The sequence below is a fragment of the Haliaeetus albicilla genome, chromosome 12 (assembly GCF_947461875.1).
Source record: "Haliaeetus albicilla chromosome 12, bHalAlb1.1, whole genome shotgun sequence".
Classification (NCBI taxonomy): Eukaryota; Metazoa; Chordata; class Aves; order Accipitriformes; family Accipitridae; genus Haliaeetus; species Haliaeetus albicilla.
In genome coordinates, this window is record NC_091494.1 from 38901472 (window position 1) to 38920736 (window position 19265).

Genomic DNA, 19265 nt, shown 5'->3' on the forward strand with positions numbered 1-19265 from the left:
TATCTAAGTGTGTATCAAAACAATTTACTTAAAACTACTATTCTTTAGTTTTGCTTATAGGCTGCCAGTGATATTTAGTTACATCATGAAAATAATATAATGGCTTCTGGTGGGAGGTAGAATGCTAAGTTAAGATAGATCTTTTTATCCCTGTGTCTTTAAAGCTCTTAACCTTTTTTTGTTTTCAGGCTGCCTCTTATATTAGTTGGAAACAAGTCTGATCTAGTGGAATATAGCAGTATGGAAACTATCCTTCCCATTATGAATCAATATACAGAGATAGAAACTTGTGTAGAGGTATGCAAGACTTTCTGAAGTTAGAATGAGTTACAAAAAATACATTCTTGCCAAGCATGTGTGGCAACTTTTTAATAGACAAGGTGATTTTTTTGTTGTTGTTGCTCAAAATAAAATATTTCAAATATAAGTAATTATCATGGTGAGTTTATATGTTATTTTTCCTTAGAGAAGATTACACTGTTGTATAATCAAATGTTACTGTCAAGTTCTTCTAACATTTAGAGCCTCCTCACATCCTTGCCTTTAGCAAGTGTTTTAAATTTAAGTCAGACAGATGTCTGCAAAATATTAAAAATTGAATTAATATGTGTGGGTATGCCTCCTTCCCCCCCCCCGCCCCCCCCAGTAGATACAACTTTTTGATTTCTCTGTTCTTGGTATGACAGCAAATTGTAGTGAGACAGGGGCTAGGTGTCTTTTTTCCAGAACAGCACTGTACCCACTAGAGGGAGCTAGATCATTAAAAGTTTGATGCTTGCTTAAATTTCAGAAGAAATCACCAAATAGTCAAGAAACTAGCTAATCCATATAAGGATTTCTCTTTCAGTGTTCAGCCAAAAACTTGAAGAATATATCTGAGCTATTTTATTATGCGCAGAAAGCTGTTCTACATCCTACAGGTCCTCTTTATTGCCCAGAGGAGAAAGAGGTATTTATAAGTAGATTCTAAGAACAAATAATATGGGGGGGGGAGTTAATCACTTCCCTGTTCTTTCCTTTTCAGTGGATTTTGCATTTCTTAGTGTGTTCTGTTACCACCACCCTACCCCCAAATGTCAAGCATTATATTCCAGAACCATGGTGATTGTTTTGTGTTGTATTAATCTAATCTGTCTTTCCTTTTCATTCAAAGCAATGAAGACAGTTTTTTGTTGCCCATGTGAACTGCTAAGTAAAATGAGAAGCTTTGGTAATGGCTTTAAGCCAAATGTAATGTGAACAAAATCATGTGTTCAATTCAGTTCTCCTTTAGATATACATTTCACAGTAACTCTATTTCAGGGAAAGTACTCCAGACTTGGCCTGGTTCAAGGGAAAGAATGTTTTGAGCATCTTGTGAGACTTTGGCAAAAGGGATAAGAAACAAGTGGTGTAGCTGGTTTTTAAGTATCACAGGTAGTTAGCTGAGCATATTAGAACAGGAGTATTTTTTTTTAAAAAACATTAATTTCATGGGCAAATACAAATAAAATCTTTAAACATAACCCTTGTCTAGTATTGGGCAGTAGGAGAGTTGCTTTAATCATAAATATTTTGTTAAGTAGAGAACTAGAGAATAACCCTGTTTTGATTTCTTCCATCAGAATCATCTTTATGAGTTAGTAATGTTGTGATAAAATTGTTGTGCTGAAATCTTTTTGGTTTTCCAAAACCAATCTCTATGCAATCTGTGTGACCTCTATGAAGAGAAGAGTCCATCATCACTGTAGTTGTTGGGAGAGAATTACCAGTGTGTGTTTTCCTTCACTTGGAAGGTATCCTAGCAATTCTTTTGTCATAGAGATAGTCCATAAGATCAATGCTTTGCCTGGTAGATGAATGAGCCCTGTGAAGATTTTCAATATTTGATGTTTGAAGCCTTCTGAAGTCATAGTTGAAATGGTGAATAGAGATAGTGTGCTTGCTTAGAAAGAGTTGACTGTAGTTCTAGAGCTGTTTATTTTTGCAAGGCACTGGGATTGCAAGGCCTTGTTCCCCCCCCTCCCCCCAAATGTTTGGTGAGGGGGGGAAACATTCAGTTGTTTTTTAGAGTTTTCTGTAGCAATAAGACTGAATTTAGAGAATTGATTTTTTTTTTTTTCCAAATAACTAAGTAGTACCACCTTCAGCTTGTGAAGAACTTGAGGTTCTTCTAATAATTGAATAGAAAGATATTTAATGTGGAATAATTGCTTTAAAATCATGGATATAAATTTGCTAGATCAGGATTTTGTTTCCTCTTGCTTTTTATTTTTGTATATGTGTGTATGAATGTCTCTATTCTAAAAACGTAAAATGAAGGCTAGTATTTGTTTTAATCTGATTGAGCTGCCTGATGTCATTCAATGTAATCTTTTTATATTCAAGCCTAGAAAGATAATGAACTTTCTTCTATTCCTTAGATGAAACCTGCCTGTATTAAAGCACTCACTCGCATTTTTAGAATTTCTGACCAGGATAATGATGGTACTCTCAATGATGCAGAGCTTAACTTCTTTCAGGTAACTCTTTTGCTTATCTTTTCACCATGCTTAATAGTTGAACTATGTAATTCTAGAAAACAAAGTGATTTGTTTTTGAAGGAACAGTAGTAAGGTGAATTCTAAGGGAAACAGGTCTAAATACTAAAAGTATCAAGTGCAGCATAAAAGAGTGGATTTGTAAAAACGGAAGTGGTATTAATTTTATTTTTAACCATTGTTCAAGTTTTAGTTCAAGAGCAAAATAAAAAAAAAAACTATTTAAATGTACAAGCCCCAATGCTTCTATTTAAAAATAAAGTTTGTACACCTTTATTTCCAGTAAGAAATTGGATTGTCCTTTACTAGCTTATCAGAACATTAAGGCTGCATTTCATACAGGACATGCTGTTTGTCCAGCTTAGTAGCCACTGGTCCTAACATTCTCCTTTTGTTTTTTTGTTAGAGAATTTGTTTTAATACACCACTGGCACCTCAAGCTTTGGAAGATGTAAAGAATGTAGTCAGGAAAAACCTAAGTGATGGAGTTGCGGATAATGGATTAACATTAAAAGGTAAGCCCAATTTAACTATTAAAAGATGTGTCTTTATGCAGTTGATAATCATTCTTACATAAAAAAGCTAGTCTTTTGGAATATGATCTCTATCTTGATTCTTTTAGACTATAAGAGCTGGGTGTGGTGGCAGTATGATATCAAAGGATTCTTAAAATGGGGAATAATGGGGCGAATAAAGTAAGGTCTTTCTTGTTGTTACAGAGCTTGGAATCCAAATAAGTGTACTGATTCAAAAGAGATTGTCTCCTAGATAAATCTGTATCTTGTCTCTAAGCTCACTGTCTGCAACACTTGTCAGCAAGGTGTGGTGTCTGTCAACATTTTAACAGCTATGTTGTACAGATTTGCTCAGAGCATATGGCAAAAGTGAAAGGAGAAAAACCGTTTTTTTTCCTGAGCATCACTGTAACTGCTTTGCTTGTGGAGCTTAGGTATATAACAGGATGTGTGAGAAATTGTAAAGAGTGGAATTTTAAGGCATAGCCTTACTAAACAGTGAAATCTCAGTGTTCATGAAGCCCTGGAAAGTGCTAAATAAAAATCCTACCCAGTTATTTTGGTACAGGAAAACTAAAGGCAGTCTTCCGTGAGACTATTCTCCAGACTTCTTGCTAAGGCTTACCATTTTATCATACAGATAAGTTCCTCTAAAATACTAGTACTGAAAGAAGCAAACAAAACCAGAAGAAACAAGTGGGTTGTTCTAAGGAAACAGTTCTTTGAGGGATACTTTGACAAATAACATGATTTCTGAACCTTCAGTCTGTGTAGATAATGCTGTAATGTCACCCAGGAGCTTTAAAATCTGAATGTGTATTTCAAGCTTTTTTGTTTTCAGTCTGATTCTATTAAAAATACTTGTAGCAGATAAAGCACTTCAGGGCCTTAAGATTTCATCATTTGATTTTTAGGTTTTCTTTTTCTACACACACTTTTCATTCAGCGAGGAAGGCATGAAACAACTTGGACTGTTTTGCGTCGATTTGGATATGACGATGACTTAGAGCTTACGCCAGAGTACTTGTTTCCTCCGTACGCATCACTTATTTTAGCTTTCTTTAACTTGCATGCGTTTAATTTATGCTGCCTCCTACTTTGGCAGGAGGAAAGGGTTAACACGTTGTTACATCAAGTATCTCCCTTACTTTATGACCTACCAGCCAAAATCTTCATGTGACTGAAAATTACAAAGGAAGAACTCCTGTCTCTTGTGCCAAATCATGTACTGCTATCTCTCTTTATAAGAAAGATGGCAAAAGAGACTGTTCATAAAAAACTGGAACGTAAATCTGAGCAGTTGCTTATTGTATGTGGCAACAAATTAGAAAAAGCTTGTCAGTATTTTCATAGCACTTGAGATCCTTTGAAAATCTCCAAATTAAAAAGTTAAGAGATCGACTAACTCTGTGGCTTCTTTTCAAAAATGTAACTGCGTAATTTTCCATTAAAAAAAAAACAAAACAAAACACAAAAAACAACCAAACAAAAACCTGATTACTATATATATATATCTCATGTAATATGAAGATGCTCCTAATAAAAAGTATGTGCTTTGATCCCTTTAAAGATCAATTATTAAAACTAAATGCAGAGATCAAATACCAAATGTTGTAATTCAAAAAGTCTGTATTTTGAGTTTTAATATTCTCTATTTCATAAACACACTTAACACTTGTATTTGTTTTCAATAAACAGGCTAAAAATTCCTCCAGACTGCACAACAGAATTAAATCATCATGCATACTTGTTTCTTCAAAGTATTTTTGATAAACATGATTTGGTAAGCTTTTGAGTGTGTGTGTGTCCTTATACTGAAGAGCCTTAGTTTGCTAGCAGTTTTGCTAGCAAAAAGTATATTTTTGTCATTGTGTCATTTCATTCACAAACTGGCTCTGGCTTAAGCTATGCAGTCAAAACTAGCCTGCTATTTATATTTCTGTCTACAAGGAGAGTTGGCAGTTATAGTTGTACTACCAAATTTTTTTTAACTAGCTCATATATTTAGTCTTATTTAAAAACAAGAAAAGAACAATGATTAAAAAGAAAGCAGCTCAGTTTCTTATTGCCAGTTTGTTGAATCTTGCAAGCATACAGCAAGAAAATGCCAGTTTAGAATAGACATGAATTAAGTGATTTATGTCTGATATTGTATGCTTGTTTTCAGGATAGAGATTGTGCTTTGTCTCCTGATGAATTGAAAGATCTGTTCAAAGTCTTCCCTTATATGCCATGGGGACCTGATGTTAACAACACTGTTTGTACAAATGAAAGGGGGTGGATTACATATCAAGGGTTTCTCTCTCAGTGGACGTAAGTGTGATACTTTACCCAAAGTTCTCAACTACTAAAATGTATGATAATACATTTGTAGATTCTTCTTGAAAATCTAGTAGAAAGAGTGGAAGTTTAATAGTTGAAAATTGACCCAAGCGGTCACATTTTTATACCCATCAAGTGGCCTAATCTTCAGACAGTTGTTATAACCTGTTCAGGATTTGGCCAGGATTTAGTGCTAACTATGAACAAGTGTCTCTTCAAGCTGTGGAAATCTCCCTGAATGTTGTCAAAATATTTATTTCTGTTGTTATACTCTTTAGAGCCAGTATGAATAATGATGTTCAATAATGAGGTTTTTTTCCTGTTGAAAATACAGAAAATGAGGAAAACATTATTTGCTGAGGAAAAAAAATACAGTGTAGGCTGATAAGCCTCAGCAAGTACTGCCTTCATAGTGTTTTGCTGGCTATTAAGACTGGTAAAGTTGTCACCATTTACCTTCACAGTGCTTTGCCCTTCAGTAGTGCCAGGAATACTTCTATGATGTCAATCTGGAGAGAGGAGGAAAAGATTGTATCAGTACTGTAAAGAATTGGTATCACAGATGCTAACAATTTAAAAACCTTTTTTTGTCCCCTCTGCTAGACTAACCACATACTTAGATGTACAGCGTTGCCTGGAGTACCTGGGTTATTTAGGCTATTCAATACTTGCAGAACAAGAATCTCAAGCATCAGCAATTACAGGTAATAAAAAAAAAATTAATTTTGGTGCCATTTAGGAATTAAAATTTAGAACTCTGCTCAAGAGTAAATTGCTTAAACAAATGGTCTTTTTTCACTTATATACTTCTTTACTTTCTGCTCAATTCAAACATTTGATTTAATATTTTTTATTGTTTTTTGTGCATTTTAATATAAGTGGACAATTATTTCATGTTTTCACATACATACGTGCATGGACATCCTGTGAAAAATATTTGTGTTTTTTCAAAAGTAACAAGAGATAAAAAGATAGACCTTCAGAAAAAACAGACTCAGAGAAATGTTTTCCGATGCAATGTTGTTGGAATGAAAGGCTGTGGGAAAAGTGGAGTTCTTCAGGCTCTTCTTGGAAGAAATCTAATAGTAAGAATCACCTATATATGCTTTTGAGATAAAGTTAAACAGCAAAATCAATTTATCTTAGAGCTTTGCTGTTTATTACTGAGTTTGGAGAGTTCTGTGAGGGAATATAGAATTACTGGGGGGGGGGGGGGTTGGTGTGGTATTTATTTATCTATTTATTTATTTTTAGCAAATAGATAAATGGCTATTGCATGCAATAATTACTTGTACATTGTGAATTATAGCTATGCAGTTACTTGCAAAATGAACCACAGATTACTGTAATTTCCATTCATTAATAAAGGGAGTAAACCAGCAGTTCAAATCTAACTTAAAAGGGGCAAGTTGCTGTGGTCTAACATGAAATTCTGCATTTTCAGAGACAGAGGCAAATACGTGCAGAACACAAATCTTACTATGCCATTAATACAGTCTATGTATATGGACAGGAGAAATACTTGCTGGTAAGGTTGCCTCATTATTGTTTGCATATGACTGATTAATCTTAAAATTCCGTGAATTATTCAGAGCCTTCTGCAAACAAATTTCTGTTTTAATTGTGTTGTCTTTGTAAATGTGGATTTTCCCCCCACTCCTTTTCTGGCTCAAATAACTTTTGGTTTTACATATTGTTAATACTTTAAACTGAACCTGTTCAGGACCTGTTATTTTTGAAACCTTGACCTAAATTGTACAGAACCCAGTCCATTATGTTAATGCTGAAGGGCATCACATTATAACATATGATAAATTATCAGCAAGCAATCTACCTATTCAGTAGAGAAGAATCTGTCACATAGGGTGATTAGGACGGCTAAAGTTAATCTTCAGTGGGTGAAATACTTTCTTTAAAGCTTGTTCCACTGTAGGTTTCCTTCATGATATTATGATTCTTTCTTTGTTTTCCAAGATCTAGTCCTCTGCTCTGTGGTTTTCCTCTGTAGGATGAATGGCAGTTCCTATGGTTATCTGAGACTTTGTGTTAAAGTAAATGTAACTTTTTATGCTGAGGTTGTGATTGCCTGCAGATGTGATGTTAACAGCTCACATGCATTGGCTGTATGGTAAATTCCTACTATTTCTTTTTCGTTAATTCTGCCTATAGTCAGTCCATTAGTTCTAAGGATACATAAAAATGAGCCATAAAAATTGTGAGAAAAAAAAGGAAGTTATAAAACTTCTTTAACTGCATAATGACAAAGCTTTTCTCCCTCTCTGACTGTCTTTTTTTCCCAGCTACATGATGTCAGTGATTCTGAATTTTTAACTGACGCTGAGACCATATGCGATGCTGTCTGCCTGGTATATGATGTCAGTAACCCGAAGTCTTTTGAGTACTGTGCCAGGATTTTTAAGGTTTGTATAATTTATATACACAAATCTTTACATTTGTGTATTTTTTCACTGACAAAATACTCAGTGTCAGTTACCAGTCCTATACATAAGTTCTACTGTTTAAAAGACATTTTATTTATGAGTGCTGGTTATATATGGCTGATGCATTAAAAATGCAGTTTTGTTACTCACACAAACCTAATGTCTACTTACTTGTCTATATAAAATATTCTGTTTCTAGAAATGCCTCACTTCAGTCTACTGAATGTATCTTAATGCTGCTGCAAACAGTTCAGCTTGGGCTGTTCCAGGGTGAATTTATCATATAGTGTTTCTTTCACTCTTTTCTTTAAATTGCAGCAGCACTTCATGGATAGCAGAATACCATGCTTAGTGGTAGCTGCAAAGTCTGACTTGCATGAAGTTAGACAGGAATATAGTATTTCTCCTGCTGAATTCTGCAAAAAACACAAAATGCCTCCACCTCAAGCCTTTACTTGTAATACGGTTGATGTGCCGAGTAAGGATATCTTTGTTAAACTGACAACTATGGCAATGTATCCGTAAGTACTTGAACCGTTACATTTTTCATATTGCATGGGTCACTCACAATACCACTGCATGTCATTGTTAGTCACAAGGATGGAACTGCCTCACTGAGATATAGCAACAGAGAGATGAAAGTGACTTGAGTGGAATCTTCAAATTATTTCAAATTGAGAAAGTTGTTATGTATCCAACGTATAAATCAGTGTCAGCTATTGTTGCTAAGGTATTTTTTTAAAGAGTACACTACTTCATCCAGTTCGTCTTGCAAATTCCAATGAATATGTAGGGTTCTGTTCTGTCCTTACTGTGGATGCATAACTCAATATGTCAATATTCATATCTTGGTATTTTTGAGAGACTTGTGAATAAGCTGTGCTTTACTCCTTGTTAATAGCTCAACTTGATAGTTGATTACAAGTAATGACACTAGTGAACAACAGTTCCCCCAATGCACTACTTGAAGCCTTTTTTATTTTCAGGGTGTTTACTTCTATGTGCTTCAGTTCATTCATCTAATAGATCTTATATTTCTCAATAGAATTACTGTATAAACACCTTTTGGTCTTCAGACAGAAGATACTTAAGCTCACATTCTTCTTCACTACACATCTCGCTGTTGCTAAGCTCACTTTGCATCTCTTTTTGGTGGGTGGAGCTTTTAATATGGTGTTGAACTACATAAATATTATAGCAGATGGAGTCTAGTATGACAGCTGACATTTGCTTTAAATTAAATAGAACTAATGTCACTTTCACCCAAAATAATAGGATTTATTTTTTAATATTTGAAACTGAATTTATTGAATTAGATTTGTAAAGTTTTTGTTTTGTTTTGTTCTCCTGTATTTATTTTGTAGCGCTGGAATACTGGGAAACCACTAAAGTGTAGCACTGACCAAATGTCTTGTCATATCAATATTCCTGCTTCTTCCTTAGTTTTCAAGCATGTGTGTTTGTTAGGGTGGGAAAGGTAGGGGTAACTGTCACTTTGTAAAGTGTGCATTCAAACTGGTAGAAAATGTGGCTTACTTTCCTTTGAAAAAGGGGTGTTATCTATTGCTGTGCAGACATACTCAGAAGCCTTTAGAAGCTTTCCTTACAAACTTAAATAAATTCAGCAAACATTTTCATTCATGTTTGTGCTTTGCTATTAAGATCTGTGTATGGTGGTAATGCCAAAATGTCTAAGACGTAGAACATCTAACCTTAAAATTCTGCACAGCTGTAGTTGTACCCTTGCTTCCCCAGTGTATTTTTTTTCTCCTCTCCTTACTCATTCAAATGTACCTTTTATTCCTAAATCTCTCTCGGTTGTGGCACAGTCCTAATGTGCACCTGATTTTATGAGCAAGATTTCAACTCCTGTCCTTCTGTGTGTTTTCGCAGCCATGCCCGGTTACGCTGTATGTGCGCCTGCAACAGGTGTACATTTTGCATCTGTCAGAACTTCCTCAACTCAGACTTGCTGCAATCTGTAAAGAACAAACTCTTCACTGCAGTTCTTAACAGGTCCTTAACTTTATTTACTAGGTACCAGGTGTGCTTTTAAAGTTTTTTTTTGAAAAAGCAATTGGTAACCTTATATACTGCAGATTTTTCACTCCATATCCACTAAATAGGCAGATACTTACTTTTGTATTTGTCATAAAATTGTCGAACTTTGTTTAACTTGAAAGTACTTCTGGTCTTTTGAGCTTAGTCCAGTGATTTCTTTGAAACATCACCAATTTGGTAGTTGATTCAGGCACTTAGTGATTGCAAAAATGCTGTGGAGAAATTAGGACTGTGTTTTTAGGGACCTGATAATGGACATTAGGTAGTGTCTATAAATCTGTGTAATGTGTCTCATTTGAGAGGTTTGTTTAGTATTGATTAGAGGCAGTGCCTCATAGATACCAGTTACACAAATATTTTCATAAAGGCACAGCTTGACTATAGCAGCATCGTATAACATATTATATGTTTATCTTTGCTAGTTGTTTGATAGTTGGGAATTCATAGAATTTCTGTGTGTGTGTGTTATGCCTGGTTTGCACAGAGTGGGTGTTTTGTGTAAAAAAAATCTTAGAGTTTTTAACATCCAATTCCTCTCTGAAGAAAATGCAACATGTAAGAAGTGGTAAATGGTTAAACATTTGCAAACACTTTGGAAAAAGCAACTGGTAAAGAGAGATAACTGGTTTTCAGCATTGAAAACAGTGCTATACCTTGTCTTGTGTGTATTGCAGGCAGTTTTTGACACACATGATTTACTAACACCTCAGCACTTGTCACCTCACCCCGGTAAATGGGAGTTCAAACCGAACAATTTTTGCAGTGTAGTGGTTCTATCCTTTATAGCCTCCCTGGAGGTGTATATGATAAATGTGATTCTTGGAGGCAACTATGATAAATGTGTTTATTTGAAGGCCATGGTTAGAATATCTTGACATGCTGCTTGTCCATGTATGTTACTGCTTAGTTTACTGTTTTCAGATGTCTCCTTTAAATGTAAGTTACGCACACATAGGAGGCCTACTGATACACCCACCTACAGTATTGAGCATCTTTGTGAAATACCACTTTAATCCAAGACAAAAGTGTTAACAACAGAGTGAGAGTTCAGAGAAGGGTGAAAAACTCACGAGCTTAGGACAAGACTGTGAATATGAGTGAGACTGTTCATGCTGCAACTCTTCTACAGCAGTCACCCCTTAGACAAAAATCCCTTGAAACAGCAATCTCTTAGCATATTGTCTCTCTAAAACTTCATTCAGCAGACACTGCTAGAAAATCCCAACTCTTTATTATTCAGGCTGAAATCACCTCTATAATGCATCCTCATTTTGTTGGAATGGTTTTGGGTTGCTGCGTTAGCTGTTGTGGCTTGTTTCTCTTTTGTATGGGTCTGTAGGGTTTTTTGAGTCCTGCATTAGACATTGCATTTCATTCCTCTGAAATACTGTCAAGGGCTTCAGGTATTGCAGTCTTTTTATGAGAAGTCTCGGGATACTGTCATTCCACACCTTGTCACTAGACAGTGTGGAATAAACATAGGAATCTACTGCTGCTTAAAAAAGTCTGTAATTCAAGGTAAGGAGAATTCCTCATAGACTTTTCCACTGACCCTACAGAAAGGAAAAATTATTTGCTAGAATCTCTTTGTCTGCAGTCACTCAGTTAGTCACTAGGGTTTTGTGGCAGTTTTCCAGCATGCTCACTTCATCTCACCAACTCTCTTCCTAGTTAGCTCGTCAGAGGTGTTTCCTTACCGAGCACATTTTCACAGTTTATTCAATTCAGCATTCAGTACATGGACTACTATATAACTGCATATATAGTAGAGCTGAGATACCTGTAAACAAGAGGGAATAGCTCCTCATTGTAGACTTAGGAGGGTGGAGATGGTTTTCTTGTTTAAAGATGTTAGCTCCTTGGATGCATTGTTAATCTAATGACTTGTGATTAAACTAGAGAAAGCATTTGAATCAAGAAGGATTTTCTGATGTCGTTAGTTTATGTAACTTTTCTTATTTTGCCTTTATAAGTGCTTACCATTAGGTCAGATAGTTGGGCAAAAGTTTAGATAACTGATGGGTAAAGGAAGTTTCTCAAGAGTACTTTATTCTCCTGATCCCTTCCTATTCTGAAGATTTAGATGGTGGAAGTAGGTAAAGTGAAATTTTTCACGTTGGACCCCTTCTTGTATTATTTGTTGCTAAATAATGCTTAAACACTGTTACCAAGGCAAAATAAAATACCACATTTGAACATTCCCACCTTAGTAATGAAAGGAAGAACATTGCCTCTATGCAGCTGAAAAACCTATTCATGCCCACCTTCAGTTTCTCTTCCGCGGACAAACTTCAGAGACTCTCCCGAGGGTTTGTAGACTATCAGAAAGGCAAGTTCAACAAATGTGGAAGTTCAGTTTGGAGATGTTTATTGTGCAGGAATGGGATTGTTGGTTTGAACTACCCAGGATCATGTCTTATTGGTTCTTTGAGGAAGAAGGCACTGCATTCAAAGCACTATATATGCATGTATGAGACTTCTTACTATCCTGTAGTATTTCTATATTTTTAATTTGTTCTTTCCTTTAGGTGTTCATTTGTATTTGTCTGGCTGGCACTTAATCTCTTTTTACTACATTGTTTTACCTGTTTTTAAAAGCAAGGTTTCTGCTTATGTCATTCTAACCCTTTCTTTAATGACGAGCTTGGATTTTTAGCTTTTTTTTTTTTTTAACAACAGAGCATCAGTTTTAAGTGTGTTTTTTCTGCTATCTTGGTTTTAAATCATTCACTTGTTGCCTTTTGCTTGTACAGTAGTGGCATTTTTCTGTCAGCTAAGTTAATTTAAAAATAAAATAATTCTAATGCATGAGAATTGTGTTGTTCAGTGAGGGAGACTTCTCAGATCATGTTTTTCTTCCTTCTGAAGTTTTTAAATATTGTGGAATAGAAGTGAAGTTCTACCTGCATATAAAACATGGTTGTTCCAGGAATTATTTGTAAGATTATTTTTTTTCTATGAAAACCTTCCTTCTGTGAAATTAAAGTTAAGACAATAGTTTCATTTTTCTGTAATAATGGGAAAGTTTTAAGAGTATACCCCAGGATTTGTTTTTCACTGTGCAGTATATGCAGATTATTTTTCAAAACTATAGTATATTACCATTAAATCTAATTGCAGAAATCTATCTCTATACTTAGGTGTACCCCAAATTAGGACAGTATAACAATATTTTACTTAGCTATTTTCCTCCTTCTCTAAACTGTTTAATGCCCCATACTGAGTAGAAATTTACAAAGCTGTGTCTCCTGATTTCTTTCCAAATAGAATATATTGAATTGGCATTTTACATTATTTTAGGATTTGTAGATAATAAGATGCACTTGAAGCTTTTTACATTTTAAATGACTAATGTATGGGGGAAAATTCTAACTTCTGGAGTTGGTTTGCATCCTAGGAGAATACGTGCCTGAAGGGAAGCTGCAGCAGCTTGCGCATGTTATGCAATGTTTTTGGAATTCAGTTGCTTATATTTTATTGTTAGAACCTATTGTCTGTCAGAGCAGGCTGCTGCTGCTTGCTGGCTGCATTAACTTGCTTATAATTTTGGTGTCAGTAGCCATGCGACGAGGCGATTGGCCTCACCACTGTGCTTTTAAAATGCTTTTGTAGTTAATACAGGAATGTTTTTGAACTTTTATAGTTAATGTTAAAGCTTCCCAGGCTTGGGATTCTTCTGCTGCTGACATGGGGAAAAGCGTCAGTATTGGCCCATAACTCGGCAATTTTCTGTGTGTAACCATGACAGGCATGCTCAGTTAACCTCTTGATAAGCGAATGTTGCAAACTTCTTGTGAGTTGTTAAAGCCTCTTAAAAGAAAGACTGTACAGATTTCAAAGATCTTATTCAACAAGTGACAAGTTATATGACTCACTATTAAGAGTAGGTTGAATAAAAATCTCTTTTTTCCCAAAATGTGCATTAAAATCTGAATTTTATGCCAAAGGCAAAATTTCTAGACTTTCTTACATATGTGGAACTAATTGTATGATTAAATACACACACCAATCTATTTGGGAAGTTTGAAAGCTAGTTATTATTACTAATAAGCAAGAGTTTAAAATACAACTTCATTTATGGAGTCCTAACTACGACTGTGTGTGTGTATATGTGCACATGTATATGTTTTGCCCTTGGAGAGAATAATTTTTCTAATTCAGAGTTACTGTCTTACTAGCAAGGCAGTAATAATTTCTACCACTGGCAAAAACTGGTTTCATAAACACAACTACACTGAAATAAAATTTGAACATTATTTATTGAAGAGGTAGAATTTTTCAGTATGTATTGAGAAAAGTTTTTCTGCATTATATCTACCCTCATGTCAAAGAACCTATGCTGGAAACAAACATTGATCCTTTTTTATTATTTCAGACAGATTTCTTTTTTTTTTTTTTCCTATTAATGGCAGCTAAACAATATTAGGGATCAAAGTTGTAAAAATGGAATTTATGACATCATAAGGAACATTTAAGGGAAGAAAAATTGGAATTTTTTTTCAAAGATGTAAAGCAATTAGACATTCGTAGTGTTCTGAATTTCAGTAAGTATTTTTGGAGTTTGGATTTTTGGGCCGAGATGTTCAGAGGGCCCTAATCACTTCTTACTGAAGTCAGTTGATTTCCTTGAGGTTATAAGACAAATCCCTGCCTTGATTTAGTTCCTTTATTTAAATGAAAAAGTCTGTTACTGTTAGGCTTAGAAAAGGGATCAGAGTCAATTTACTCTCCCTTTAGACATAAAAAGAGGATTTTATCATGAATGAGAATGTTTTAATTGTTTTTTAAAGGATGAAGCATGCTCAGCAAATTTCTTGCATACCACTAAATATGGACACGTGCAGAAGTCAAAACAAGGCAAATTATAGATAGGAATCAGAAAATCTAGATGTGAGAGATAGTGCTTTATGGGGCAATGCAAAAGCATTAATTTGCAATTTTAACAGTGATTTGCACATTTAAAGGGGTGTTTTTTAAATTATACAAATAGTTAGGTATTTGAATTAACCATATTAAACTTGAGAATTGTTAGTGACACAAATACTTACCCAACAGAGCTTGTCACATAATATATTAAAGTCATGTTACATAAGTGATTTATTTTACATACACAGATAAGTTTTATAATTTACAGATCTGAAGACAAGGGTTTGTGTAGTCTTTTACTAAAAAAACCACCACATGTAGTGATAAAATTCAGTCTTTAATTGAATTATCAACAGTAATGAGATCTTGTCAGTTTTAGGTCTTATGAGTGTTGGACTCATTCCAGTGTGTTTGGCACAGGTACTGTAGCTCGTGCATGTGGTGCAGGAGTATTGCAATATGCTGTGGACACATGGAAGTTGAGGCTTTGGGGATGGAGTGGGAAGAGATTCAGTTTTTTAAGCAGTTTTCTTTTGTCCTTAAAGCAATGGCATTTAGCTGCATAAAATCATATATAGTACTTAGTTCATCAAAAGTACAAACTCCATTTATTTCTGTTTTTCCCCAAGCACTAAGTTTTTAACAACTGCACAAGAATCAGGGCTAGATGGCTAAAAATTATAAATTCTCTGGGCTTTGTTATTTGAGCATATTTGAGATGCTGTTGTTGAGCCATGCTATGAACTGCAAACTGTGCATGTGTGTAAAAAGGTTAAGACCCTACATAGATGAGTTGGGGGCCATGCTGTTAGCAGACGAGGAGAGCAGTATTATGCAGCAGGTGCACGCCGTCAACTTTGTAGAAGATTCCATCTTCATGGAGTCATCTCTTGGTCCACGTTTACTTGAAGACAGGTAACAGCAGCCAAACCAAGGTGACCTTGCCATTGCCTTTTCCCTTTCTTCCCCTCAGCAAACCACTTGACATCTAGTTTGCAGAAAGTTTGTCAAAACTAGCTGTAGAAGAACTAATGCTTGCAGGAATTCATGAATTTGATCTGTTCCATAACCCAGCAAGATATTTTTAAAACAGGATTAGGATTTTTTTAGAGACCAGCTGTGTTCTGCTGTTTGTGCACCAAAGAGCCTGTTTGTCAGCATGTGGTATGACAGTACACTGATTATATGGCTTATATTACTCCTGCAAATGTCTACTAAAGAATATCCTAAACTGGTTTTGTATATTTTGATAGCAAGTAACAGTTCCTGCTTTATTAAACAGCTTGTATGCTGTAGCTCTGCAGTTTACACTATATGAACTCTCTTGTGCACGGTGTATGTTCCTTGTACTTAATACTCCTGCAGCTTTCGCTGAGTAACCCATGATGATTAATACAGGCTAAAATACATAGGCTAGTGAAGTTCTGTTGCAAGTTCCAAAACAAGCAAACAAACAAAAAAACCCTTTACTATTGTTCAGGAACTTCTTGTGCTTTGAATTATGGCATTTGTGATAACTTGTTTGAAATGGTAGCTCCTGCTTTATGGTAAGCTGTCATACTTGAGACTACTTTTGAGGATGGCTAGCCATGTTTAACTGAGCATGCTCACAGACTTCTTGCAATATTTGGGAGAGTTGGGTCATTGGCTGTCTCTACTGTCATGCAAGATGTGGCTTTTTATGTCATACAGTCACTTCATACCATTGTTACATCTTGTCTTCTGTTGATGCCATTGTCACTGCTTGTTTCACTAAGCCCTTTCTCTTAGCTTTCAGCTTGGTATTGGATGATTGTTTCTATTGCTGTTCTTGTGACTGTACTGGGAAGAAAGGGATTTACAAATGGTCCTTTTGATTCTAGCTTTTGGAAAAATATTACTTGCTACTTGTCAGTAAACTCTTTTGGGGGAGAAGTGTAAGTAGATATTCAACAGAACTGGAAAGTTTTTTCATGGAAAAGCAGAAATATGCAAACTCAACATTTAAAAAAAAAGGATTTTGCTGGACAGAGTTGTTCTCGCTATGGATTATTAATTATTTGCTAGCTGTTTTTGTTTTCTTTTTATGAATGCTTGCTGGTACTCTCAAAGACGACACACTGCCCTCCCCACTTTCATGACTAATGATCTGCTCCTGCATTTCTCTTCAGCTGTGTGAGCTCTCTGACTTGAGTGAGATCTACTAATGTGATCAGAGCTGCAGATCAAATCCCAAGCTTTAAAAAAAAAAAAGTGAAATGACTGTATAAGTACTCATAAGGCTGAATTTTAAGCTGCTTGCCTGTGACAAGTGTAGTGATGAATTTCCAAAAGCAGAGTAGTTTGGCACAAGTTGTCTGATACTCCTGTCATGGAATTAACCTGGTTCTGTATGTGTGTTGAATTTTAGGCATGTGACACAAGCGGACCTGAAGAGCTCTACATTTTGGCTCCGAGCAAGTTTTGGTGCTACTGTCTTTGCAGTTTTGGGTTTTGCTATGTACAAAGCATTACTAAAGCAACGATGATCTGAGAAGAAGCACATCTGGCCCTACCAAATAAAATGAACAAACAAACAAACTTTTATGTACATTCTGAATGCTTTAAATTCTGCTAGAAATATTTATATATGCAGAGTTACTTTATTAATAATTTGTAATTCATGCATAAGTTTATTTTAATTTATAGCTCTTACTACAGTATTGCATAATGCGTGGAAAAAAGAATTGCATCTTAACAGCCAGCTAAAATGGCTTAACTTGTGAGGCCAAAAGGGAATTTGCTGTAAATAACCTGTACATATTAAAGCACTAAGACATTGCTTCCCAAAAAGCTATTCAAAATACTGTTCTTAGATGTTTCACCATGGTGACATACTAGTATATAGTTGAAATTCATTTTCGGTAGAGTAGGTTCAACTCAAGGATCGTACTTCCTCAAGGGTTGCTTATTTATTTCACATTCATCTGAAGTGACTTCATCTTTTTGGACTATAAGCTATACCAGGCAGAACGTGTGATTTTCATTCTTACCTATTCTTTTTACCTGATGAACAAATTTCCCTAAGTATGTATTTCAAGAAAAAAAATCACTGTTGCTGTCCTGGCCTATGATTTTGTATGTTACATGACCAGTGACATCTGATTTTTCTCTTAAAAGGAAAAACGTAAACTTCAAAAACTGCCAGATCAACTTCATATGCTGTGTGTAATTCGTGTTTTTCATTTTCCACTATGTTGTGTTTTATAACCCTTATGAATCAGATGAGCAAATTTGTATATTATAAATGTTTATAATTCGAAAAGTGTTGCTGTTTAATTTCTCACATCTGTTGATCATACCTGTTGAAAGCTGTGTATAAGATAAAACTAAAATAGTACACAGTGCCTATTCTACTGTAGTATATTAGTTGCATGGATCACAGTGCATTCTGTAACTGGCTAGAATTACCTATAGACACAGCTTTTTTATGATCAAGTAAATCAAACATTAATTCCTCATGACGAACCTATTTTTCCATTGCTGGCCTTTTCAAGTATTTCAATAAAATAACTGTGTACTGTGTTTGTGTTTTTCTCTATTCCCCCCTGCCCCACTTTCCACTGCCCTGAAAGGTGGTCCTTATGAAACCTTGTCCTTTATCTGAGAGAATACTGTCGATGCCTTCAGTTGTTGGAGCTTAAATATCTTGGCTATGTAGTTTCTTTTGATTTGTCTTATGACTCCATTAGAGGTTTATTTCTGATTTTTATCAGAAGACAAAAGTGACTTCTATGATATTTTAAAGCAGAAACTTAAGTCAACCATGAACTTTTTGTTTACTGTCAAGGACAAACTAGAGTGGGAGAAGAAAAAGTAAGTAGTTCAGTGGGTTGTTTGGGAAAGCTAATGCCTGTCTATTACACTGACCTTCCAGAAAAGCAAGGCAAGAGGAGCTGAATGAGAAAGTTTTATCAACAGAAGATTAGAAAGCTCTCAATCTGTAAACTGATCCACTCTATCTGGAAAATTATTAATTTTCTAAAAGGTTTTTGAGGAAAAGAGGGCTAACATTTTTCTGGGAGTGGTGTGTATGCTGTTGTATAAAATCTTATCATTTTCCCTGGGAAAGTGATCTTTAGAGACCTTTGTATCCTCTTTCCACTAGGTAACTGGAGACCACAGAAATTAGATTTCCCCCACGTTAACCTTCTCTTAAGACCTGTTCTTTCAGCCTCTCTCTTTATTTCCTGTTCCAGCTCTGTACCCATTTCAGTGGCCTTCTGCTAGTGGACTCACTCCAGTATGTCAATGTCTGTCTTGTACTGGGAAGCCTGAAACTGGATGTAGTTCAGGATGGTCTCACAAGTGCCAGTTATTAAATGTGACTGTGGCTAGTGCTTGTGGAAGGTTTGTCAGGTAGTTGAACAGTATTTCTCACTCTTTGTCTGTGAGATGTCTTCTGACACCCATGATGCAGAAAATAAATGCATCAGTGTTATGTAGGGCTTTTGAACTGATGACGTGAGCAAGTGCATGTTTTTACCTTGTCCCTGAATTTTTACAGTACTTCTCATGAGCTT

The 19265-nt window shown here is 35.4% G+C and overlaps 1 protein-coding gene across 8 annotated transcripts in view; it reads left to right on the top strand.

The window, feature by feature from the left end:
* RHOT1 (ras homolog family member T1) overlaps positions 1–18267 on the top strand; it is a 28080-nt gene extending 9813 nt beyond the window's left edge. For 3 of the 8 annotated variants that reach the window (XM_069799258.1, XM_009914394.2, XM_069799264.1), the window contains 15 exons: positions 189–297; positions 848–949; positions 2403–2501; positions 2926–3034; positions 3949–4069; positions 4733–4817; positions 5202–5347; positions 5960–6060; positions 6311–6441; positions 6801–6884; positions 7657–7776; positions 8116–8318; positions 9691–9813; positions 15496–15639; positions 17114–18267. In XM_069799258.1, the coding sequence (XP_069655359.1) occupies positions 189–297; positions 848–949; positions 2403–2501; positions 2926–3034; positions 3949–4069; positions 4733–4817; positions 5202–5347; positions 5960–6060; positions 6311–6441; positions 6801–6884; positions 7657–7776; positions 8116–8318; positions 9691–9813; positions 15496–15639; positions 17114–17231 (1795 nt within the window). In that variant the 3' untranslated portion in view covers positions 17232–18267. Of the gene's footprint in view, positions 1–188; positions 298–847; positions 950–2402; positions 2502–2925; positions 3035–3948; positions 4070–4732; positions 4818–5201; positions 5348–5959; positions 6061–6310; positions 6442–6800; positions 6885–7656; positions 7777–8115; positions 8319–9690; positions 9842–12386; positions 15640–17113 lie in introns of all 8 variants that reach the window. The other 5 variants (XR_011327254.1, XM_069799259.1, XM_069799260.1 and 2 more) reach the window with 5 other exon arrangements.
* The last annotated feature ends 998 nt before the right edge of the window (positions 18268–19265 follow it).